The sequence below is a fragment of the Bos taurus genome, chromosome 14 (assembly GCF_002263795.3).
Source record: "Bos taurus isolate L1 Dominette 01449 registration number 42190680 breed Hereford chromosome 14, ARS-UCD2.0, whole genome shotgun sequence".
Classification (NCBI taxonomy): domain Eukaryota; kingdom Metazoa; phylum Chordata; class Mammalia; order Artiodactyla; family Bovidae; genus Bos; species Bos taurus.
Window position 1 is genome coordinate 21029279 of NC_037341.1, and position 26366 is coordinate 21055644.

At 42.3% G+C, this 26366-nt stretch overlaps 1 protein-coding gene and 1 long non-coding RNA gene across 11 annotated transcripts in view; both read right to left on the reverse strand.

Moving 5' to 3' along the window:
• PCMTD1 (protein-L-isoaspartate (D-aspartate) O-methyltransferase domain containing 1) overlaps positions 1–26366 on the reverse strand; it is a 48613-nt gene that overhangs the window by 15827 nt on the left and 6420 nt on the right. For 3 of the 10 annotated variants that reach the window (XM_010811996.4, XM_010811995.4, XM_059893251.1), the window contains exons 2-3: positions 18849–18931; positions 1208–1310 (exon numbers count right to left, since the gene is read on the reverse strand). The exons of 1 other annotated variant lie outside the window; for it this stretch is intronic. Coding sequence is in view for 5 of the 9 variants with exons in the window: in XM_059893248.1 (XP_059749231.1) it covers positions 1208–1310; positions 13753–14059 (410 nt within the window). In the remaining 4 variants the exon portion in view is untranslated. Of the gene's footprint in view, positions 1–1207; positions 1311–13752; positions 14185–18848; positions 18932–22371; positions 22518–26366 lie in introns of all 10 variants that reach the window. 6 more of the 10 variants (XM_059893248.1, XM_059893250.1, XM_025001576.2 and 3 more) reach the window with 4 other exon arrangements.
• On the reverse strand, positions 3759–13746 carry LOC101906226 (uncharacterized). Its single transcript, XR_009490472.1, has 2 exons — positions 9214–13746; positions 3759–8064 (listed from the first exon to the last, which is right to left on the reverse strand). It is a non-coding gene; the product is annotated as an uncharacterized lncRNA (long non-coding RNA).

The window sequence follows — 26366 nt, forward strand, 5'->3', positions numbered from 1 at the left end:
TCAAAAATGTGAATTAAAGGTTAACTATTTATTAAGACAGAATAAGATAAAAGGACAGTGTTCAGCAAACTGGTACAGAAGATTCCAGTGACCTGCTCAAACTCAACGGACTGATTACAGAACAAACCCAAACCCCAGCATGTGCACTCTCCCGGCTCGCTGGTCTCAGGTCTGGACACTCCTCCCACACACCCCAGCCCTCCCTCTGTACTGAGGACTGAAGCTGCAGCACAGGCTTAAGTTCCTCAGCCCACCAAGTGCCACTGCCAGGGTGTGGGAGGCAGAGGAGGGAGGCAAATGGGGGAGACATGCCAGGAGATGCCTGAACTCAGAAGACAACCTTCAGCTCAGACCCCTGCCCACTCGTAGATCTCTCACCTCTATGGCCACGGCCATGGCCAGATCAGAGCCGAGTGAGGGAGGCTCACACCCAACAAGCTGGGTTGGAACTCTGGACCAGAACTCTGGACCAAAGCTCTGTCATGTAAAGGGACTAAGTTTTAAGCTCAATTCTCATCCTTTGTTAGCCCTTCTCTGAAAATATGACTAGCTGAGAGAAAAATGCCATCTAAATTTTTCAGCTTCACAGTACTATCCACATTACCATCACTGCTTGCTGAATTTAGGGACATGACACACCAAACAGACTTTCCTGCAAGGACCAACGCCTGTGCAGTATTTTTCCCAAGGGAAATAGTTCAGAACAATGGTTTTAGAAACAGATTTCTCAAAGGACATAGTGATATATTTCTATGATAATTTCATTTAGCTATATTATTAAGTAACTTTATGTTTTTAAGAAAAAGTCCTCCATATGCTAAGAGGTATCGCTCATATTAAATTACTATCCCCAAAGGTATAAACACAGTTGCCAAAGATTCTATGGCCAGGAACATCTTTAACTTCTATCTTCAGAAAAGGTACCTGTGTGACATTAATGAATGGAACAACACCCTACTAATAAATTGACAACAGCATATAATTAAAACCTAAAAGTTATTTACTTGTAATCTACTGTATGTTTACACAGAGTAAGAATTAGAACATAGTTTTCTAACTTACTTTCCTCTTGCATTTTATAGCGTGCTGATTTTTGCTGCACTCAATCAAGCCAGGATCAATGAACTAACAGTAGTGAGGAACACACACGTCACTCTATCTACTTATCAAGTGCTTTCAAAGCAAAACCATAGATATGAATACTTACTTATCAAAGCTATCACTATTTTTGATGAAGCTCTCCAGTTTTTCCTTGGCATATTCCACCACATCTGAATGAAGTTCAATCCCATGATTTATTCCAAAAGGACCTGCAATTGTAGCAGCAGCATTTATAAACATTAAGAATGCCTTTACAGAGCTCTTTTAATTTGTTCATTTATCTATCATAGGAGCATTTAAAGAGAACTCAAAATGTATCTGCTGGCCACAGATTTATAAAGCTATATGGAAATATATTTACATTGCTTTAAAAAAGTCAGTCATAAAGAGTTCTCTCAGGAGTATAGTTTATCTGTCAGGACAATATCAGCAAAGAAATAATCACATTTCTATATGAAGTTTAAGTCATTTGCCATTGTTTTCCATTTAGCCATCATAATTTACCATTATTTATCACCTGTTAAAAAGCTTTGTTAACTCTCAAATGTCTGAATCCATGGGCTGACACAGGTGTGCACCCATTGCCCAGTAAATTCTTCCAGGGCTGAGACCACACCCTCTGTCCCTGGAGCTCCCAGGGTCCAGGGGAGTGTGGCCACTGGGCAAACCTGGTAGACGCTCCTGTTCCAGTGCACTTCTGACTTCTTACTTGGTATTTCTTCCTGTACACAGCCAAGGATGGGTGACCATCCAGGAATGAGGAGCAGGGGGGACAGTCCCGGGATGGCTCCTTCCCCAACCCTGGTCCTGGCCGAGAACATGACCACCTGGATTCCTATTTCCTAAGGTGACTGTGTTTCCTGCCTGCCCTGCGACCCCCTGACAGTGACACACTATCTCACCTAGTCACCTCGCTCCTCCCAGACTTCTTCTGACACTGAGCCAATCGGGTTTTTCACTCTACATTTCTTTTTCCAAATTTTAGTTAAATTTTTATCTTCCTTTGCAACTGGTCTCCCAGAAAAAAGTGTGTGGGGGTGGGGGGGGGCGGTGGTTGGTGCATGGGTGTTATTTTTTGGTTATCTGGTACATATCTTTGGAACTACCTGAATGTGCCCCTACTGAATGCCATTAAAAACACAACATATATGGGAGTGCTACGGACCTCGAAGAACTTTAAAATAACCAAAAAATCACATTTACATTCAAATGAACATTTTGAATGTACAGGAAGGGTATGAAAATACCAGCTTGTAATCTAGGAATTACCGAATGACAAAAATTAAACCAAATGTTCGGAAACCATCTTCAAGTCGAAAGCAGATAAACCTACTATATTTCTACTGATTTGCTTTGAAAAAAAAAAAAAAACTGATGCTACTTGAAAAATGTATTTAGATGAAAAGATTAAGTAAAAAGGTACTTGATCCATCATACCACATAACAGCATTAAATTCCTTTGCTGCTTTTATACTTTTTTTTAAGTTATTCTGATCAATGTAATCTTTTCACTTCTCGGTTTTTGTTTCATCAAACCATTAGCCTTTATCTGCAAATTAGAGCATCCATTCAATATTATTTAAGATCTCTTATAATTCCTTATTATTAACAAAGACAAATAGACAAAACTTAGAATTTTCTTTTTTTCAAAAAATAAATGAAAATGGCAAAAAAAAATTAAACAGAGAAGTACATACAGTGATGTCACTTTTTAATTTAGTATTCAGTCTTGAGTAGTGTGAAAACTTGGACTTCCCTAAGGAAACAAAAAAGGCTAAGAAACCCTGAATAAAGTTTTGTCTTGTTGTTGTTCGGTCACTCAGTCGTGTCCGACTCTTTGCGACCCATGGACTATAGCACACCAGGCTTCCATGTCCTTCACCACCTCCCAGAGTTTGCTCAAATTCATGTCCATTGAGTCAATGATGAATAATGATGATGAACAAAGTTTTCCTCATTTAAAAACCTCAAATTACACTACAATTACTTAACATTATAAACATAGTAAGGAAAATATTGCTCTAGGAAATCTAATTTTTCTCTTACCCTTTTATAGCAATCCACTGAATGTAAAACATTAAGAGACTTTTATATTTTCATTAACTATTAAGAATCTAGTTGTATGGATGAGAGATCACTAAAAGGCCAATATTTCTAGGGTTGAAGTTTCCAATAGAACTGAATGAATAAGCACTCTAAGAAAGGTGTCAAGTAAAGAATGTAGAAGTCTAGGCTGCTATTCAGTATTTCAAACTGCTTTACTAGCAGAGGGAGTCAACTTGAGTGCTCTGGACCAAAAGGGACTACATACTCTGTCACTTAAGACAGCTCTGGTCTCATTTTCCTTTTCTTGCTTTCTGCTCATATAATATCTAAGAACAAAGTGGCAACTTTTAGAAATAAGGCTTAAAGTTTGCTAAGAAAATTTAAGACTTTTTCACATCACCTTGACACAAAATAAAGACAATTTCATTAACATACAATGGATTTGACAGATAAATGTACATACTATTATTAATTCTGATACAAACACCACTGATGATTTAATGGATGGACTTGTTTAATTTTAAAACAACATGGAGGTATATCTTTATTATCACTAATAAATTAAACAGTAATTAATATACTGAAAAGAATGCACTAATAGAAGGCAGAACTTATATGGCAATGTCACCAACATCTCATTTATTTAGAATGTGATATACAAGTAGAACACATCGAGGATATGATAGAAGTGTATGTGATGCTTTTTATTACAGTTCATTTGACACCTGTATTAAACAGAACAGAAAAATAGAACATAGAAAACTGAAAAATATGCAGCTGCTTCCAAGGAAGGGGACGAAGAGGTCTGGGTGGGAGGAGGCATTTCCACCATTACACCCTGTTGTCTAAAGTGTGTCAACACAGGCATGCACAACTTTTTCAACCAAAAAGTGATGTGCTACTCAGAGATTTTTTTTTTAAGTACACTATTTTCAAAGAAATGGATAAATAATACAAAATAATTCTAACAGAAAGATATAAGCTGTCACTGGAGAAAATGAAAAAGGCACACAAAAGCAAAGCCTAAGATTTCCTAACATCATCTAACGTGATGTTAGCATGAATCTGACTGCACTGAGCAGATTCCAACGTTACTCTGTATGTGCCAATGGGAAGAGATCTTTCTAGAAATAATAAATGTTTAATTTCTGTCATACAATTTTTTTTAACTTTAAAAACCCTGTCATACAATTATTTAAAAAAAATCAAAGTACTAACAGTTGACCACTATCTTTAATAGCTAAGTATTGAAAGAGAAACTTACACAGAAGTCAACATTTATTAAGACATACAATTATTAGAAAAACCTAGATACCCTATATTAGAAATTATTTTTAAGGCTGGCAAAAGTTCATTTACTAAGAACAGTAACAAATACAATACAATGTCAATATAATAATAAGCTCTAGAGAATGTTTTTCTTTTGTGGTACTTGAATTAGCTTATTTATCACTTTCCAGTTAGTCAATAATCAGAACTTATACATAAAGGTCACCGATTATTATGTCTAGCTATCAGGAGTCTATCAACACCTCCATTTCTCATCTATATACCCCTTACTCCTCTCCTCTCTGAAGTACCAGAAAGGTGACAGAGTGTGGTGTGCAGGTGGAAGGCTGCCCTGGCAGGCGTGGGAACCTGAGAGCAGCATGAGCCGAGGACGCTGTGCCCTCCGTCCTTTGTGGAGAGCTAATCTGTGGAACAGCCTTAGCAAGACCACTTCACAGCACACGGTACGTGACTAGAGGAGCCCTAAAGATGCACTTACTCAGTCACTGGGGCAGGTGGAGGGGGCCGGGGGGTGCAGGGGGAGACACAGCGGATTCAAGGCCAGTGCCTCAGTTTCCAACTCTGGCTCCTACAGCTGCAGTCAGACCAGTCACGTTCCCCGTGAGGTCCTTTCTACTGTGTGAAATGGGTCTGTGGGAAATCACTAAATGATGTCAGAGTCTTTCATACCATAAAATACAAGACAGCTACAAATCACCAAAAATTCAAGCATGCTCTCTTTGCGAATACTATGTTAATCACAGCACCAAAACCGCAGCCTGTTTATAAGTGGTTGTCTACCCTGACTGCACATTAGAATAACCTGAGAATTTTTAAATTAAATGTAAAAGTAGATTAAATTTATTCTGATTTAAACTGTGAACAGAGGCAGGGAGTCCCTCAGGGAGAGGCCCAGGCACTGCAGGTGACCCTAACGGGCATCTTTGTGATCACACTATCAACACTCCCCTCATTACTGCAGTGCCCAACCTAAATGTGTGTTTAAATCTCTTTGGACTATCAGATCTGTGCTCTCTTGGGTAAAATGACATAGAGAGATAACCACCACACACACAAAAAAAGAGAGAGATTAACAACCACAAATAAAAGCATCAGGATAAAACTAAGTATTTACCACAAGAGGGAGTAAGTGAACCAGTTATTTGGTTTCTAGGAAACTAGTGAAAAGTTTCTCAGCAAGAATTAAAACATACAGTCATCCTTCGGTATATGGGGATTGGGGGAGAATGGTGGGGGGCTGACTCTAGGACCAGACCCTGAAAATACCAAAATCTACGGACTGTGGACACACAGGTCCCTTGTATAAATGGGAGGAGTATTTGCATATATGACCTGCACATCTGTACATCCTCCCCTAACTGTCTCAACTACTCAATACCCAATACAATGTAAATGTGAATGTTATGCATACAGTTGTAAATACAATGTAAATGCTATGTATACAGTTGCCAGCATGCGATAAATTCAAGTTTTGCTTGGCAGATGAATCCTCAAACCCTGGATATGGAAGGTCAACTATATATGGAAAAACACCCTTAAATAAACTGCAGTGATACTTCGTTACTAATTCCGGGCATCTTTGGGAAGATTCAGGAGTAACTTTATAAGGATTCAGAGACAGTAATAACAGGTGGAGAGCAGACATGAGCAGGTCTCTTTCTGAGAACACCCTGCCAGTGTACTGCAAAAAGACAAAGCAGTACAAAGGGAGACAAAGGAATGGGGAAGAAAATGAATCAGCCAAAGATTAAGGAATCACAACCAAATTAAGAGAAACTTACTAAGATACACCTATTTTCCTATGGTTTCTCCATTTGATTATATGACGTTAAAAAAGCACTGTCGAACGTTTACTCAATCTTACCACGTTAAAGCTTCAAATTCTTTGGCTAGCAGGGCACACCTAAGACTAGAAACCTGCTCTCTAGATTTGTCATTGGCCTTGTGAGGCAAGTTTTGCAATTAAAGAGGAAGTTCCAGTCCTGTGGGCTTCCCTCAGCTTATGGAATGAAGCGCTGGTTCCCCAGGTGGCTCAGCAGTAAAGAATCCACCTGCCACTGCAGGGTCGGGATCCTGGGTCAATCCCTGGGTCAGGAAGATCCCGTGGAGGAGAAAATGGCAACCCGCTCCAATATTCTTTCCATGGACAGAGGAGCCTGGCGGGCTACAGTCCATGGGATCACAAAAGAGTTGGACGTGACTTAGTGACTAAACACCACCCAAATCTGAAAAATATGTTTAACAAAATCTGAAAAGGTTGGTTTAAACAATTATGGACCAAAGGCTCAAGGCCCAAAGTAAAATGCATTCCTAAAATGTCAAACTATCAAGAACAGATGTCAGAACCAGCTGCTTTAGATACCTCCACCCAGTGGGCTGATAATACCCACCAAGTCTAACGTGGCTGAGTAATTTACAACTGCAACTCACATGTCTACACTGGAACATTACACCAAAGCAAAGTCAGTAAACTGAGAAAGTGTGCTCAACTATAACATAACAGAACGTGGTTTAAAAGGCAATGTAAACAGCGTTCGGTATCAGTCCTCTTCCCCTGGAAGCCATTTCATCAGCTCTTTCGCTGCACTGTGTATTCACCTGCAAAAGACACTCCAGGGCCAATACATGTGATCAAGTCACAAGTAACCAAGACACATCGATACTCAACAACTATTTCCTGACCTAAATGAAGAACAGCCAACAAAACTGACTCAATGCTCCTGCTGTTGGTTCAGAAATAACACGCACGATATGTGGGATGTCTTCTGCACAGCTGTATGCTCAGCAGCTCGCACAAAGGCACACATAACAAATACTCTTTGAAGAAAGATAAATGTACATAAAGGGAGCTATGGTCCCAAATTTTAAAAGGTTTACAAGTAAGACTGAGGCCAATCATCTATATAAAGCATAAAAATGTGTATTTTTCATGTCTTTATAAGTATACTGGCAAAAAACCAAGTGTCACATCTATTTCATCACAGAATGAGGCATTGTACAGAAGTACATCTTACACAGAAAAGTATATTCCATTCAAAATAAATTTATTAATTTTAGCAGCTTGCTAGAAATCTTCTAAAATGCAATTCATATTTTCCTTCATGTACCTAAGAATATTCTTCTGATTTCAAGTCAACCATCATCCCCATAAACATTAAATTGAGTCTGTGCAGAAGCGGAGGTGTTCCCAGGGCTCCATACGCTGTTCTTCAAGTGGGGAGGGCAACCAGACAAAGTGGAGGAGAGGCAGGTAAGGAAAATCTTTAAAAGTATGCCTTTTGATTCTTTTGGATTATTTAACTCAGTGAACGTATTGCCTATTCCACCAAATATAATTAGAGAGAAGAGAGAGTGGTGTTCAGGTTTCTGCCTTGAGTCACCAATAGATACACAGGTGGCAGAAGCCAACCTCAACTGCTCTGGTGTGTGGCTAGGGTGAGGAAGGGTCACTCGAGGTGGAGACAGGTTGAACTTTCAGAATCTCGTGCACACTGAAGAAGAGATATGCAGTAAGCACAGGAAAATCAAGTATCCAGTTTGTTGGTCAGCTTGGAAGATGCAGTGTCCACAGCTCCGCAGAGAGACCTGGTGCTGGAAACCTGTGAATCCTCTGCACGTGGAGGTAACCTGAAGACAGAAGAGGAGCCGCCCTTCACCACAGGCTGAAGGCAAAGAAGCTTCCACAACAGGCTAAAGTAAGTGTCTATAAAGGAAACGCAAAGAGGAGTGAAATCCATCAAAAGAATCTTTGCAGGCAGAAGGCATGGGATGGTGGCCAGGCTGATGCTGCAGGAGCCGCCCACACAGGGTGTGAAGGCCAGTGCAGGCGCAGCCCTGCGACATAGGTAAGCCGCTCACATGGGCGCTAGTCCAGCACATCTCAGCCCAGGAAAGACTGAGGAGAGAGCTGAGGCCACGGAGCCCGCTCCAGAGTAGTGCCTCACCGGAAACTGGAGATTCACAAATTATTTCATATAGATACATAAACTGAGAAAGGTTTAGTCATTTTCTGAAGCATCCAGTCAGTACTCATTATTTGTGGTAGTTTATGTTCTATAAAGTCCAGAAAAACAATATGCAAATAGCTTCAAGGGAAGAGTGTGCATATACTACACATATATACCTACCTCAAACAGACAACAATGTTCAGTCCTAAGAACTCACCCTAGAAGAGTCTGTTTTCTTTTATGAAAGAAATGAGCTCCAGAAGAAACTGGCCCAGCACCAGAGTTGTTTGCACCATGCTGTGAGTGCATCCTCTGGCCACTGCCCTGAGACATGAGCAGGACTGCACCCCTGACCTGGCCCAGGGGCACCATGTCCAGAGAGCAACTCACTCCGTCCCCTCTCCCAGAACACATGCACCAGTGATGAATACTGATGTGAGGGTTACAGACACACTTCAGAAAGGAAGCAAATTCACAAATACAGCTCAACTGTGCTCAGCTGACAGATAATGCAGATTGGAGAGTTAAGCCTGAAAGTAAAAACTCAAGATGCCTCACAATGCCAAGAGATCCACCTGACACCCTTCACAGCACTGAAGGAACTGCCTTTCAACCTCTAATAGGGAAATATACTCAAATTACTGTAAAATTTGCAAAATTTCTAAAACTTGTACATGTGTGTGTATGCTCAGTCATGCCCATCTCCCTGCAATCCTATGGACTATACAGCACACCAGGCTCCTACATCCATGGGATTTCCCACAGGCAGAATACAAGAATGGGTTGCTATTTCCTCCTCCAGGGTATCTGCCCAAACCAGGGACCAAACCTGAGTCTCCTGCAGCTGCTGCACTGGCAGGCGGATTCTTCATCACTGAGCCACCTGGGAAGTCCCTGATACAGGGTCAGTCAAGTCAAAGTCACTCAGTCGTGTCCGACTCTTGCGACCCCATGGACTGTAGCCCGCCAGGTTCCTCTGTCCATCGGATTCTCCAGGCAAGAATACTGGAGTGGGTTGCCTTTTCCTTCAGGGTATATGGACAGAAAAAAAATACACAGAAGCCCAACTAGGACTAAGAACAAACAGTTTAAATGGTAAGGAGCTTTACTGATTTCAGAAAATCTTAGTAGCCTAAAGGAAAGGGTTCTTTTCAAAATAGATTTACTCACAGCCCAAAATAAAGCACATACCAAGAATAGTCTGTAATTCCTTAAAAAAAAAAAAAAGTAGGGTAAAAAGATAGAGGGAAAACTGAAGTTTGGCTTAATGCAGAGAAGAAAATCTGCCTTAGAGAGAACCATGGAAACCTGCAGAACTGTGTTCTGTCCAGAAAAAAAGGGATAGGGGAAAGGAGACTCTGGATCTCCCTCACTCTCGGGCCTCAAGGGAGGCATGAGAGTTTTCTAAAGGGGTGCTTAAAAGGAAATGAAGAGAGATTTGAAAATCATACTTCTGAAAAAGGGCTTGTACTTAAAAGAACACTTACAACTCATTAATAATAAGGATGCCAACAATGTAATTTAAAAATGGAGCAAACAGCTGAATAGACATTTCACCAAAGAAGATAGAGGAATGACCAAAAATCATAGGAACATAACGCTCCACATCATTAGTCATCAGGGAGGTACAAGTTTAAACCACAAGATACCATGTTATGCCCACGAAGATGCTATTTAAAATAAAACAAAACACTACCAGTGAAGATATGGAGAAACTGGAACCTCATACATTGTTGGTGGGAATAGAAAATGGTGCAGCCACTCCAGAAAAGTTTGGCAAGTTCTTAAAAAGTTAAACACAAACTTACCATACAGTCCAGCAATCTCACTCCTAGGAATCCACCTGAGAGAAATGAAAATGGATGTCTCCACCAAGTCTTACACATGAATGTTCACATCAGCATCATTCAAAACAGGCATCAAGTGGTGAAAGAACAAACAAAATGCAGTCTACCCACACAACACAGTGTTGCTCAGCCACCAAGAGGAATGGAGCAATGATACATGTCACAGCACGGGTGAACCCTGAAAATCTAACACTCAGGGAAAGCAAGCATACAGAAAGATCATATGCTACACGATCCCACTGACATGAACTGCACAGAAAAGGAAAACCTAGAGACAGCAAAGAGGCAAGCGGCTGCCAGGGGCTGGGGGAGGGAATCTTCATGGGGTGATGGAAGGGCTCTCAAAATGGATTACCTTCATCAATGAAGGACTAGATTCTCTGTGACAGTTCTTCATAGGAAGACTCTTAGAATATGAATGTATCTTCAACTGGAAACTAAACAAGTTATCTGAAATGAGGTACAATTTAGAACTTGGAATCATCCACCTTCTCTGTGTGGGGCAAAAATAAATTCCATTTATGAATAACTGCTTCAAGTATACTTTAATCATGAGAAATCTCCTGAAGTGAGGATAAACCTAACTCCTCTCACTGAACAAGAGCTCTCAAGACTGCAAGGTAGATTCCCCAAGAGGCCTCCTCCACAGACCCCCACTCTCCCCGCCTTAGCCTGGACCCCCAGATTACACCAGCACGTCCCTGGATGAGAGCTGCTGTTACCAGGGAGCACCTGTCACCCTCGTCTTGTGACTGAAGGGCAGTGCTGAGTGCCAGGGTGCTATCAGAACTTAATAAGACAAGGTCATGGGAAGCACCAGGACCCAGCCTGAGGCACCACACTCAAATAATTACAGGGAGCATGTAAGCACCCTCCTCTGGAGTGAGTGCTAAGGGATTTCTGTGGATGTGTCCCCTCGATTTAATTAAATGCTCAAGAAACACAAACCAAACAAGGGGAGCAGCAGAAAAATGATTAGCTTCTCAGAAGCTGGAGAGATGCAAGATTAACTGTAATCACAGTTTTACAGGCTCTGTTCTTTCTTTCCTTTTAAAAAGTTTTTATCTTTCTCATCAAATACTTTCCTCATCAAAAGGAGAGAAATTATACCTTGATCCTGACTGCAGGAACACACACAGACGAATCCCCGAACAATATCCAGTAAGGGTGGTCATGCCTGTGACTGAACACTTGTGACTCCCTGGAGCCTGGGAGCAGGAGGAGATGTCCTCCCTATGGACTGCCACACAAGGGTCTGTATTTCCACACTGCCTTCAGGTTGGAGGAGGAAACATTCCAGACACAATAAATTAACGCATATACATGAAATCTAGAAAAACAGTACTGATGAACCTATTTGCAGGACAGGAATGGAGATGCAAACACAGAGAATGGACTTGTGGACATAGCAGGGGAAGGAGAGGGTGGGACAAATTAAGAAAAGAGGCACTGACATACACACACTACCATATGTAAAACAGACAGCTAGCGGGAAGCTGCTGAATAACACAGTGAGCCCAGCCTGGCGCTCTGTGATGACCTAGAGGGCTGAGATGAGGTGTGGAAAGCTCAAGAGGGAGGGGATATGTGTACAATTATGGCTGATTCATGCTGTTGTACTGCAAAGACCAAAAAAACGTTGTAAAGCAATTTCCCTCCAATTAAAAAAAAAAGTCAATAAAGTTGGCGGATGGCCCACAAAAGCAGCTAGCCCCAGGAAGCCCATTTCTTAGGGACCAGGACTAGGGAATGGATTGAGTCAGCAAGGCTGCTAACTGTGATTCCTTTTCTCTCCGCCAGGCCTTTGGCTAAACTCCCGCCTGCATCAGGAGCCAGCTAACCAGCTGGAGGAGCAGAACACTTATCTGAGGCTGGACTCGAGCCCTAGTGGCCAGAGCTGGTAAAGAAGCACACTGACTCAAGGACAGCAAGCCCACTTTGGGAAGAAGCTCTCTCTACCACTCCACTCTGCTCCTTGGATTTGGAGATCCTCTCAAATCCTGGATCCCTTTTCTAGAGGCTCTCATGATACAAGAGTTGGATTTCTTGGAATCCCAACCTGATGAAAATGCTATCTCAGAATCACAGAGATCACCAAATGTAAATGCAAACTGCTTAACTTCTCTCTGGGCAAAAATGAATAATGTCACCTTTCTGACCAGTTACTACGTATCAGGAACTGACTCCGTAGTGAGATAAACAGGCTTCTTTTAAGTGAAACAACTGCAGGCTCCATGACTGGGAGAAAAAGTGTAGAGACAGCCAGCACGGAGCAATGGGATTTCAGGCTTGAAAATGCCTGAAGCTATACGATGTGAGCACATAATTTACTGTCCAAACTGGGACACTTTGGCAACAAAAAGGACATTACTAATATTGACACTAGGATAATCAAAAAAAATCAGGACTGCTTAGTCACAGGGGGATCACAGTCATTTCTCTAAAGTCCTCCAATGATTCCCCCGCACTCCAGAGTGAACTGTAAGCCACAGCCTCGACCCTGTAACCTGGGACGACACCTCAGCCACAGGAAACATCACATGGGATAAGAACCGCTCACTTCCTGTCTCTCCACCCCCGCCAGTCTAGTCTGCAAACCCCAGGGCAAGTCTGTGTCACATGGGCCTTGGTGTTGCACCTTGATGCCTGTCACGTGGTGGTGCCCAGCAAACACCAAAGGGAGCTGTGAGCTGTGGTTGTCCATCCTCCACCCGAGGTCACCATGCCTTTCAGCAGTGTCTCCCCTGGCATGCTTTGTCCACACACAGGCTCAACTTCACAGCTCTCATCTCCTAGCTATGGGACCACAGGCAAGTCACTGAACTTCAGTGACTCAGTTTAAACACACAGGAACCATGACAATACACACTTCACATGGTTACTGGGAACACTTAACAAGTTACTAGACCGTGTCAAGTGCTTTCAGCAATGCCAAGCCTTCATCGTGAGTACCAGGAAGCTTTGTGAAGGCAGCGCTATCTGTCCCTTCTGATTACTGCTGTTCCCTTGCTTCAGAAATAACGCTTGGCGGACACATTAACAACCCACACTCTTCCCCCTCTTCTCCGCCCTGCGTCCTGTGCTTTGCCCCAGCAGTGCCACATCTTCCGCCCCCCACAGGGTTCTAGATCCCTAACAAGTACAGCACCACCCCTTTCAGCACAGGACACCAGGGCCCACCAAACTCTCCCAGCCGCTGTCAGGATGCTTGACCTCAAGTAGGCTACAAGATGCTCTGGAGCCTCTCACCTGCCAACTGCTCAGTTGTTACAGTACAGACAGTGGTTGGAGGATCAAAAACAGTTCCAAGAACTTTTCACGTCTAGCACTGAAAGCAAAGTTAACTATGGGGGTCAGGGCTGAAAATAAGAAAAGATGACTACTCTGACCTTAAGGAAGGAAGGAACTACTTTGAGCATTCAAACATATGCTGTATACAAAGTTATAAACCCTGTAAATCAGAAACAGCAGTACAAACTCAGCTTACTTTTTAAAAAAGAATTTTACAAAAATAAAATTACCTAAAATTAAGCCCACCATTGTACTTAAATATCCGGTTCCACTTCCCAGGTTAAGAAAAGACAATCCTGGTTGAAGTTTCAATGCTTCCATAACTTCAGAATAAATGCAAGGTGCTGACAAGTGTATGTTGCCATGCTTCCAGGCTAAGTCTTTGTACGCATTGTCTCGGTAGCCTTCCAAATAGTAATCTCCGCGATCAATCGCTCTGAAGGCTTGCTCCACTCTTTCAGTGCGGATATACTGGGCTTCTTTTAAGTTATCAATTAAGTCATCATTATCTTCCCCAGCACTCACAGCTCCTCCCATGATAGTATTCAAATCAAACCATAAATTTTAAACTGTAATAAAATTAGCAGAAATGGCTTCCAATAATGTAGTGTGGTTTTGTTTTCCTTTTAATATTGCACTTGATTTCCAAAAATAAATTAATCCTGAAAGGGAAGAATAAAAATAAACAGGTTTAAATGAATGCTCAAAAGAAAAGTAATTCTAGTTTATTAAATATATAATAGTAATTATAACTAACGACCACTTCTCAAGGACATAGTCTCTTCCAGGCACAGAGTTAAGCTCCTTAAATATAGTATTTATTCTTAAAACCACCACAAAGGGTAGCTTAAGTGTGATCTCATCCTCCAGAGAGGAAACCTGGGACACAGAAGAGTCAAGTCACCTCATCTTGTGAGGCCCAGTATAGCAGCCACAGTTCACACAGGGCTGCCTAGACATAGGCTGATTAAAATTAAATACACCTAAAAATCCAGCCAGTCACACCAGCCATACTCCAAGTGCTGAACAGCCCCACGTGACCAGTGGCTGCCATAGAGGACAATGCTGCTCTGGAAGGTGATGCTGCTGGGGTGAGGTCCCTGCTGGTCTAGACTTCAGAGACCATGCTCGTCATCACTGAGTCACATGGACTTCTACAGAGTGTGGAAAGCCTAGATAAATATGCACGTGTTACTTCATTTAAAATTCCTAAACAATCCAGTAACAATTCCTAAACACACCACATAAATTCAAAATGTTAACAGAAGAACATATTACCTAATCACTGAATACAAAATGGAACTTAAAAAGAGACTCACATATTTAAAATGTGTGTGTATTTAAATCTATATATATATATACATACATATATATATACATATACAACTCTTAAGATTTTCTTTGGTAAATTCTGTCACGATGAGACCACAAACTTTGTTAACAACTTTTAATAGTTTAAGCACTAGAACGTAAGTTATACACACATGCGTACAACAACTTCTTTAACAAACTCAGCATAATTGAATGGAAACATAAGTACAACTTGTTAAAATAAGAATTTCAATACTGAATACACAATTTAAGCTTTATTCAACAAGTTAATAAGCAAACTCATATATCAATTAAATTCTGAATTAATAAATCAGGTAAGGGGGAAAGTGAGAAATGCAATAGCCATGGCCCAAAACAAGCGTTCTGACGCACACTCTGGCCAGGAACTGGAGGAGAGAGAAGCAGTGAGAGGAGCAGGGTCCCGCACCAGCAGGCTGCCCCACTGCCTGAGCCCCTCGTCTTCTCCTACTTCCCCCCTCTGAGAGTCTGACCATAAACTCCCCTCTCTCTACTAAAAAATGAACAAACTGGAAGTTTTGCATACAATTTCAGAAGGCTCCTGAATTCCCAGAGGCCCCTGAGTCTACTGCAGCTTAGGAACATCTACTACAGGTGACAGTAAGTAACTTAAGTCGCTCAGTCATGTCCGACTCGTCGCGACCCCATGGAAGGTAGCCTACCAGGTCCTCTGTCCATGGGATTTTCCAGGCACAAGTACTGGAGTGGCGTGCCACTTCCTTCTGCAGGGCATCTTCCCGAGCCAGGGATCAAACCCGGGTCTCCAGCACTGCAGGCAGACACTTTACTGTCTGAGCCACTAGGGAAGCCCTTTCAGGTGACAGTAAGTCAAGTATTAACATGGGAAATTACATCTCCATTTAGAAAGTGCAGGGCATCTGTGTTTCAGATCTACCGCTACAGGCCTTAGACACAGGCACTCAGAAGGCTAGAGAGAACACGACCTCGTCACCCAGGTGCACCACACCCTGTGGAAGCAGACTTCCCTGACTCCTTTCCCTCTAGTCTGGTAGGAAAGACAAACAGATCTGAACAGAAAGCTCAAAGGGTAATGCAGGAGGAAGTCAGGAAAGGCTTCCCGGAATATAAGGTACAACCTGCTAGGATGCATGTTTCTTTAACACAAATAAAAGTTACTTAGTTGCTAAGTCATGTCCAACTCTTTGCCTGTGGACTGTCTCTGTGGACTGTAGCCCGCCAGGCTCTTCTGTTCATGGAATTCTTCGGGCAAGAATACTGAAGTAGGTTGCCATTTCCTTTTCCCGGGGATCTTCCCAACCCAGGGATTGAACCTAGGTCTCCTGCATTGCAGGCAGAATCCCAACACACAAATGAGCTCACAGTCAACAGAGTAATGACATGGAGATAAAGATGAAGGTGTGGTGGTCACAATATATGTGCATGTTCTGAAGTGACAGGAAGGGACAAACTTCCACACTTTAGAGCCACACCTCAGCAGCTTATGAAAACTTTCAACAAAAAGCTGAGAATAGAGTACCTTCCTGTAAGACAATGAGACAGTGTCTTCAAGTGATCCGGGGGACTGTGCATACAGATGAAAAAACACTAAGACATTTTCCATGAATTAAAACAGACTGCTGCTGCTGCTAAGTCACTTCAGTCGTGTCCGACTCTGTGCGACCCCATAGACGGCAGCCCACCAGGCTCCCCCGTCCCTGGGATTCTCCAGGCAAGAACACTGGAGTGGGTTGCCATTTCCTTCTCCAGTGCATGCAAGTGAAAAGAGAAAGTGAAGTCACTCAGTCATGTCTGACTCTTAGCGACCCCATGGACTGCAGCCCAACAGGCTCCTCTGTCCATGGGATTTTCCAGGCAAGAGTATTGGAGTGGGGTGCCATTGCCTTCTCTGTAAAACAGACTAATGAAGGCTATAACCAGGTTCAGATTTTTTAATTTTAATAAATAAAAATGACATCTGTCTCCACGTAAAATGATATTCAGGGCCTGAATGTCAAAGCAGGTCAAATGTCAAAATGTCAAAGCACGGTTAAAGCAGGACCATGATCACTGGGGTTACGACTGTGGAGGACTGATTGACTAAAGCCAGGTACAGACCCCAGCAGAGACTTAGCTGCACTAGAAATTTTATTGAGATTGTTGTTTCTGCTGGTACAGCTGGCTGCACAGGCTTTGAATGTTACACCCAAAGCTGTGCTTCCCACAAGCCCAGTTGCTTTGCAGAACAGTAGGTGTTTTCAGAGGTTACAGTAGAAAACCCAGGACAGACTTCTCAGGCCCTTAAAAAGCTCTCAGAAGACCTCAAGGACTCCAGACCACATGTGGAAAACAACTGGCATAAACAATTCCAAAATGAGATGAGCACAGAAGTTACACAAGGATGTTACAGGGCACCCAGCCCAGATACAGGTGGAATGAAGAATCAGAAGAGTTGCCTGGAGAAGCACAGACAGCAGAAGGAAGGAAAGGTGTCGGGATGTAGAAGAGATGGGGGCCACATGCCCACTCAAGGCACTATACACAGCACCGCAGAGCTGAGCCTGGGGAAGACAGCAGTGCTGCTGAGGCCAGAAGAACCCGGGATCTAGGCAAGCTGGCAGGCCCCAGGACACAGAGCCTGGGCCTCAGACTGCCAGGGAAGGCTCAGAGACAGACAGGGCACACTGAGGGACTAAAACAGGATGTTAAGGGAAAACCAATACCCACCAGAAAACAAAAGGACCTTTAGAATGGGAACTCGTTATTTGGTCTGTGGAAGACAATATTTAGTATTTACGTAGTAGCACCAGTGCAAACATAATTCCTTATTTAATCTGAATAGTCGTTTAACCACCCGGGGCGAATGAGAGTAGAGATGTCAAGGGGAATGGGAGCTAACCCTTTATCTGCAATGGAGAGTAAGAGCTGTCTACGCTGCACAAGTATCTCAGTGTGCACCGTGGAGGCAGCATTCCCGTGCTCTGTGGCGGCTCCATGCCGTCCCATCCCCTCTGGTGTCAGTCTCCTGAGTAGGGACAGGTGGAGCCGGGAGCTGCTGTGCTGTCGTCAAGGCCTGTAGTATCACTTAACCTTCTCAACTGTGTGCATGCGTTATGTGAACAAAACTGACAAGGTAAAAATAAAGAGAGCAGTATTGATTTATTTAGACCAGATGAAGTACAAGAGAGACACACAGACAATAATTTCCTAAGGAATAAAAATACACTAAATAAAAGTATACAGCAGAAAAATCAAGGAACAGAAAAAGGTCATAATATAAATAATTTACATCACAGAGCTTCAAAGATGTCATTTATCATATACATTTTTCTGAAAAAAGTGAAAAATGAATCCTATATTACATATAAATTATATGCATAATTATTATAAATTCCATTTTATAATATTCACTGATTTGATTATAATAGTAGTATACAAATTCACAGAAAACTTGAAAACCAAGTAAAATAAAGATTACTGATAATCCTAACCTTCAAAGAGCCACTATTATTTACTCTCTAGGCATGAATATTCTTGTTTTTTTTAACACAATGTTAGTATTATACTGTATATATATAAATTTCAGACTTTCACTTGATACGTCTTAATTATTTATTCATGCCATCAAAAATACTTGCAAAATCCAAGGCCATGATATGCCACCAGATAGATGCATCCAAGTAGCCAATCCCCTGACTATGGAGCAAGAGATTGTAAATTGATCAGAATCAATGTACATATGAAGAGTCTGCAAGTTAAATCTGTAGTGAATATTTTGATAATTCAACCATAATCCCCTAACTTGAAATACAGTTCATTTATGAGTAAAGAAAACAGTAGTTTAAAAACCCATTACAGCAGTACATCATGGGATGTGTTTGCCATTTAATTCTGAGGTAATTCCATCTCAATCATGCAAAGTACCAAACACAAGTTAAGAGACCAAGGTCCAGCCTTGACCCCAGTGACAACTTTGCTGTATGGCTCTAGGTATCCCTCCAGGACATCATTTCCTCACCTGTGAAATGAAGAGGCTAAATTCTCTGATTCCTAAGGTTCCCCAGGGCTCTGACTTCTCTGCTAGTTGGGCATCGGTTAAACCTGCATTTGAACACAACTGAGTTTTAGTTATCTAGGAATGAGTATTCTTGTCTCAGCGTTTCTGTTACTTCAATCACAATTTTTTCTGCTTCCCTTCTGCCATTTTCTGTGACACAGAAAAAAAGTTTTAGGGGTGTTCAAGTCCTACATTAAACATAAAAGCAAAATAAGGACTCTGAGAACAAGAAGAAAGGGTGAAGGCAGAAAGGGACAAAATGTAGAATAAAGGACTGAATAGTTTAAGGAAGCAGTCGCCTATACTCCTAGAACACATCTCACCCCGCAGCCTTTTCTCTCTAGGATGTGTCTGGCATGGAAGAACAGAGGGCACATTCACAGAAGCTCACCTGACATGATTTGTAAGTGCTCCAAAGGTTGCTTGATATTCTTTCAAAATCAGATCTGCGACTGGAATGTATTTGGGTTGAGGGGAAGAACTACTGGTGACGCAGTTTAATATTATGATGTCTTTCAGGCAGCTCAGGGATGTTTTACAGAAGGTTAAAGACAAGTCAAAGGAGGTGGGAAGCAAGCAGATGGCAGACAGATGTCGTGAAAGGGGAAGAGAACAGACTGAACAATGACTCCTCCCTCTCCTCCTGGCTCAGTGGCAAGCAGCCAATGGCAGCTCCTGTGTGCTCCTCTCTCTGCAGAGGTGGGGACAGAGAGCTCCCAGCTTTGGGGGAAGAAGATGAGTGACCCACACAAAGCAGAACACACTATCTGAGGGCATGAACAAAGGACCTTTCTTTTTTGGGCCCTCAAGGATCTTGTCATGGGAGCTATGGACCAAGGTTGCTTCGAGTACGGAGGCAACCGCACAGGGGAAATCCTTTTTCAATCATGACAAATAGGTTTCAGGGAATATAGAAAAAGAAGAGGATAAGCTAGGCTTCACTACTCCATGCCAAACACTGCTGAGAACATTCACTTAACTTTACATCAATGGTAATACAAACCCTACCCTTGTTTTAGCAGTGGTAACATACACATGGGCAATTTCCTATGCACCTACTACCTACTAAGCACTGGAGTTTATATCTTCAGCATACCTATGAAGAGGCACCAATTTTATTTTACTGAGGAGGACAGAGCTCAGAGACCACGAGACAAGCTCACAGATGGCAGGGGCTGAGCCACAACTCAAATCCAGTCTATCAAGCCATGAACCTTTCTGAAACACAACAGCTGGCCCACAGGTTCTTGACCCCTCACTCAGAAGAACTTCCCATTCTCTTAGCTGAAAAGATGTTCAATTCAGCTCTCCTTCCCTCTCCTCAACCTCTCATTTCCTCCTCTTCCTGCCTTTTGGACTTTTGGTTCCAAAGAAAGATCACATCAGAGGGAAACAAAGCATCTGATGTCATTTACTGACCATGCGTCTCAGGCCAATTGTTTAACCTGTGGTCTTCAGTTTCCCTGTCTATAAAATGGGAAAAATAACCACATCATCAAGTTGTGAAGAGTAAACAATGAGCTACACATAAAGTTCTCAACATACACACCATGAGGGTATATCTGGTGAGCTGGATGGAACTGGAGGAATCAATGTGAACACATGATATGAGTTTACAGTATTTATGTGTACACACACACACACACACCTTGTTTATGAAGGCCTAGAAGATTGGCAATGACTGCTTTTCACTCTGTCGACCTCCCCATCCACACTGAGGGCCCTCAGGGTCCAGGCCCCGTCATCAGCAAGGACTCTGGCATCTGAGCTGCAGGTCCTCTGTTGCCAGACCTAACCATCATCCTGGGCACCCTCACAACTGTTCAAACTCTAAAGCCCCAACAACTGCACTGTCGGAATCTCTGAGGAGCTGCTCCCACTGCCCCTCCAGGTCCTCATCTCATTCTCCAAGCATGTTTTGTATCGAATCACTGACCCTTCCACCACTGTACTTAACCTTCAGGCCTTGAACTCCTATAAAAGGTCAGTCTGCACATATTTTAGGATTTGCAGGCCACGGTTTCCATCACAGCTTCTGAACTGCGCTTCCAGAGCAAAGCAGCCACAACCAGCTTATAAGTTAAACAGGGTGGCTGTGTTCCAGAAGGTTGATTTATGGACACTTGAAACCTACATACAATTTTCACATCATAAAATATTACTCTTTTTCTGTTTTTTTTTTTTCCAACCATTTAAAAATGTAAACATGATTCTTAGTTTGCAGGCTACACGTAACTGCTGGCCCAGTTTAACCCATGGGTCAGTTTGCTGACACCTGTCAGGACCACTCTCTTCCCAAACCAAACAGGCCCCACAAATAATGCTTCCTTCTCACGCTCTCCTGTTCCTCTCCGCTCCTCACCCTAACTTTCTGCCTCACTCCTCTTGCGGACTCCTGACCTTGGACAGTCTGGTCATCTCTTGGCAGGCTCCCCAGCTCAGCGGGGGTCCCTGCACCCAGTTCCCTCAGCAGCCCCCATGGGCATCTGGTGGAAAGCGGCCTCTGGTGAAACAGCTCTCAGTGAACATCTCTGCCTGGTACCCCAGAGAGCAGATTGCTGGTGACTTGATCAAGGAGGCACCACAACAACTTCTCTGCTGTCTGCCTGCTTTCTTTGGCTTATGGCCCTTTCCACTGTCTTCCAAGCAGCCCCATCAAGCTGAGTGCTCACTGTGCCTCCTCCTTCCACTTTTAAGGAACCCTGTGATTACACTGGACCCATCAGAGTAATATAGGATACTCTCCCCATCTTAAAGTCAGCTAATCAGCAACCTTAATTCCCCTTGGCCATACAGGATGACCAATACATTGCGACAGGGCTCAGGAATTAACATAAGAACATCTTGGGGAAGGAGGCATTACCTGTCTGCCATACCACCCAAACTCTATAGTAGAACGCTGATCCATGGGGAATTAAATCTGTACACTTGGGGACTGAATCCATTCCCACCTATTACTCACCCAAGACACAGGAAAAGAAACAAGAGATCACAGTATAATCAGTGGCAAGAGATTTGCTCATGTTCCTTTACAGAACTTGGAATTCACTTAAGTATAAGGCATGATCATGTGAAGACAATCTAAAGCCCTCTGCAACAATAACAACTATACCACACAATAACTGCACGAGGACTTTAAAGGTGACCCTGAAATTCCACTTGATGTACTAACTGTAAATACTACAACAAATAAAACCATCAATGTTTTGCTTTGGTTATTCTTAAGCCATGTATCATTTTTTTCTTATAAAAGACAATGTATGCCCAGCCCTAAGCCTTGAGCATTATCACAAAAAAAACTTTAGCATTCCTAATATATTATACCATTGGGAAAAACTGTGCTCAAGCTTAAAACCACTTAGGGCACCAATCTGCTTCATTCCTGACCTTGCTTTTAGGACAGTGGGAAGCCACTACACAGATTCTGAGTGCTGACAGAAAGTAAGGGCAGCATGAGTAAGACCCCATATGTGAGAGTTGGCACCTTTTCTCAGTTGCTGGTACCTTTCAGGATATTTGCAGCAGATTCAAAACTGTCCAACTTGAATGCAGTATGACCCAGGTTGGCCGCAAGAGGGAGCACGCTTTTAAGAACACACTGCCCTGCAGGTGGTGCTTTGTGTGTTACCACTAAAAATGAATGGAAAGATGCGTGAGCAAAAAGGATATTAAGACAATTAGGAGCAGGACTTGATTTTAATAACACTCTGCACAACAGAGCGATTAATGTATATAAAAAGAAGCAAGCAGACACCGAACTTTATAAATAAGCTTTGAACTAAGTGAGAAAAAGGCCCAGAATCAAACATATTTATGAAGGTCTAAACTCCTGGCGTTTACCTTAACACTGACCATGAACCTTACTATCAACTATACTCTTTATTTGATTAAGAATCAAATAAAATGTACATATTCAAATTTAGTAAAATTCATTTTCTCTAACACCACAGACAGCCAAAAGAACTAATGCTACAGATAACTGAAAGATAGTTCTTTAAGCTTCAAAGAGTAAAATAAATTGATCAAAGTCTTCCTACGGTGTGACAGTTCCACAATCTTTGAAAATATCCAATATAAGTCAACATTTCTTGATGGTCCCAGATCATTACCAAAAACATCAGTGACAACAGTATGTTAGGAAAACCTCAGGGACTAACGCATGCAGGACACATGCTCCACAGTGTAGAATTCTGTCTTTCCCTTTCGCTGTAGGAATTTCTCGTTTCTTGTTGACCAGATGACTCAAATTTGCTATTTTACACATGACCATGTAGACCTGATGTGGCTCCAGAACCACCGCTCTCCTGGCTCCTCCAAGGCTCTCTCTCCTTTCACTTCTGACTCCACCCACACAATACTGATGATATGAGACTGCTCCCAGGCCTGGCCTCTCATTTAAATGGACACTACTGCTATGTAAGGTCTCATAATCTCTGAATAGCATGTGACTCCTGTTACTGTTTAGCTTCTAAGTCATGTCCAACTCTTTGGGACCCCATGAACTGTAGCCCACCAGGCTCCTCTGTCCATGGAATTTCCCAGGCAAGAATACGGGAAATTCCTACTCCAGGGGATCTTCCCAACCCAGGGATTGAACCCATGTCTCCTGCATTGGCAGGTGGTTCTTTACCACTGAGCCACCGCGTGAGGTTCCATAATCTTTGAAAAGTAGTATGTGACTCCTAAAACATTATTATCTTTATCATTAGCGCAACTGTCATTAGCTGAGCACTTACTGTGTATTAAGCTTTAGCATTTTTATGTACGTTAACTCAAAACTCTATGTAACAGTATTACTTCCAAGGAAAGGGGTTACCCAACTTGCTTAGGAGACAGAAAAGGCTTTGAGTTCAAGATCTATTCTTACATCAAGCCCTTTGTTCTTGAAGACTGCAGATCATTTCACAGGAAAGAAAACAAGACTCAGGACAAGGAAGTAACTCTGAGTCTCAATTCCTGCATCTATAAAAATGAGACTAGTGATACTCGCCAGACAAGATCCTCTTTGACAAGGCTGTTGGAAAGATTAAATACTTACATGAAAGTGTGAAAATGTTAAAGCACCAAAATATTAGCATCTCATATTGCACAGCTCCCAGATATGGTTTCCAGGTGGCTCAGTGGTAAAGAAACTGCCTGCGATGCAGGAGACCCAGGTTCAACCCCTGGGTCAGGAATATCCCTTGAAGAAGGAAATGGCAACCCTCTCCAGTATTTTCGCCTGGCGAATCCCATGGGCAGAGGAGCCTAATGGGCTACAGTCCAAGGGGTTGCAAAGAGTCAGACACGACTGAGTGAGCACGCACGCACTGCACAGCTTGCAGGAGCATCAGCCACATAGCTGTGAGACTTCCTGAGGCAGCACAGGGAATGGTATCTGTGAAAACAGGGCATTCAGGCACACGTCTGTGTGCAGGTGTGGACCACATACATACAAAATGTACCATGCAGGCACAATAAAACCAGGGGTTATTAAAATAAAGTGACAACTGAACAATTCCTTAATAAGAAGAAAGCCTGCAGAAAGCTTTTTTGCCATCAACAGTGAGGTAACTCAGCTAGTTTAGGACCATGGTGACTTCCCTCCCTTTCCTTCAGAACCAAACCAATTTCAGGAACAGTTACAATATAGATATTTATATAAATTACTGTAGAAAAGCCTAAATCTTTCTTTTTCCATTTCTAATTTCTGCGGTTCAAAAAAGAATAAAGGTTCAAAATCACTCTATTTGCAGGAAAAAAGTCAAGTCCATTAAACCATTAAAATGGTTCAGAAGTATTTAAAGTAATTCTTTCACAATGTATTCTTTTACAATATATGTTAAATCACTACAGAGCACTGCCAGGCTTTTTCTTAAAAGTAAAACTGTAGTAACTACCTTCATGTATTCCAAAACTTGCTCTTATATTTGAGTATCGAGATGACTGACCATGAATTTAAAAATCTATTCTAGTCATCAAGAGACTACAATGCAAACAGGAGACTAAGGAGGGTGATAAAATACACCCTCCTTCTCAAAACTGTCTGACAAAGAAAGGTTCACTTGTGCGGGTGTTTTTTTGTGATTTTTTTTTGTTTTGTTTTTGAGCTATGGCATTTGTAAATATCTCTAAGGCACTTAAAGATCCAGTATTTTAAAGATGGATTACAAAAATACAATGATTTGTTATCAGAGTAAGAGCTCTGAACTATTAACACAGGAGCAGCAATAGAGGAGGGTACCGACACCCACTGACACATTGGGCTCCCTCACAACAGCTACACCACTCAGCACTCAACCATGTGCACAAACAACCTGATGGCTGAGCCGAGGCCTTGCCACAGTCCTGGTTACCTGGCAGAGCGTGCAGGTCAGAGAAAATTCAAGTGATCACAATTTCCATGCTTCTATCACCAAGTAAATATATCTATCTTATTTGACAGCAGGGTTTATAAAGCTGGGCTCTTCTAGCTGGTGTTCTCATTAATACAGAAATCTCTGAGAATTAACTAAAGGAGACACCATCCCAATGATTGCATTCCCAATGATCTATTTCTTTTTTATCCATATCTTCTAGTCTTTCTACAGTGAATTGGTATAGCTATTATATGTGGCGGGGGTCCGTGGATGAACAAAAACAAATGACCTTTTATTATCCTGTTCAGTAACCCTATTTAGTAAGCCATGCTTACTAAATACACCACCACTACACCACCACGGATGAAGCACAGCCTGGGAAACCTTCCTGGACCAGTTAGGTGTGAGCTGGCAGAACAGCTGCACCACTTCAGCAGCTGAGACACGCTGTACACCGCCACTCTGCACTCAGAGCGCCCTTGGTCTGAAGGAATCGAGGAGCACTCACTGTTTACCTGGTACACACCGTCACTTACTTGTTAAACCATACAATTCTGACCTTCATTAGTCTTATCATTACTTGCTATTCAGTAGGATTCTGACTGACATGTCTAAGATGCATGAATGTTATTTTTGTTTATACATAAACTCTGAAAAGACTCATACCACACTGTTAAAAAGCCATCATTATTACCCAAACAACCCATGAGGAACAGATGTGGATGGCAGAGGTTTGCTGAAGGAGGAATTTGTTTAACTTCATTTATTTCAGTACTTTAAATCTTATCTCTGAACACACAATATTACAGTAAAAAAGTTAATGACCTCATAAAATATATTGTGTTGTTGGCCATGACATTTCCTTCCAGAAAACACCCAGATACCTTATTCCATTCCCTGAAAAGGTTGCCTATGTTAGATATACTACTATAAGCCACAGTCCCAGAGATGATTTTCCAGATATCAAGAATCATTTCTGAGCACAGAACTTGTAAATACAGGCATAGCAGGCCTCGTCCAGAGCAGACAATTGGTCCCGGAAGCTGCTGCCATTCACCACTGCCATCCCCCCTCTTCCCATTAGGTTGTCAACAGCTCCCAGAATCCTCACATGGTCCCCTTCTTCTCTCCATTCACTCAC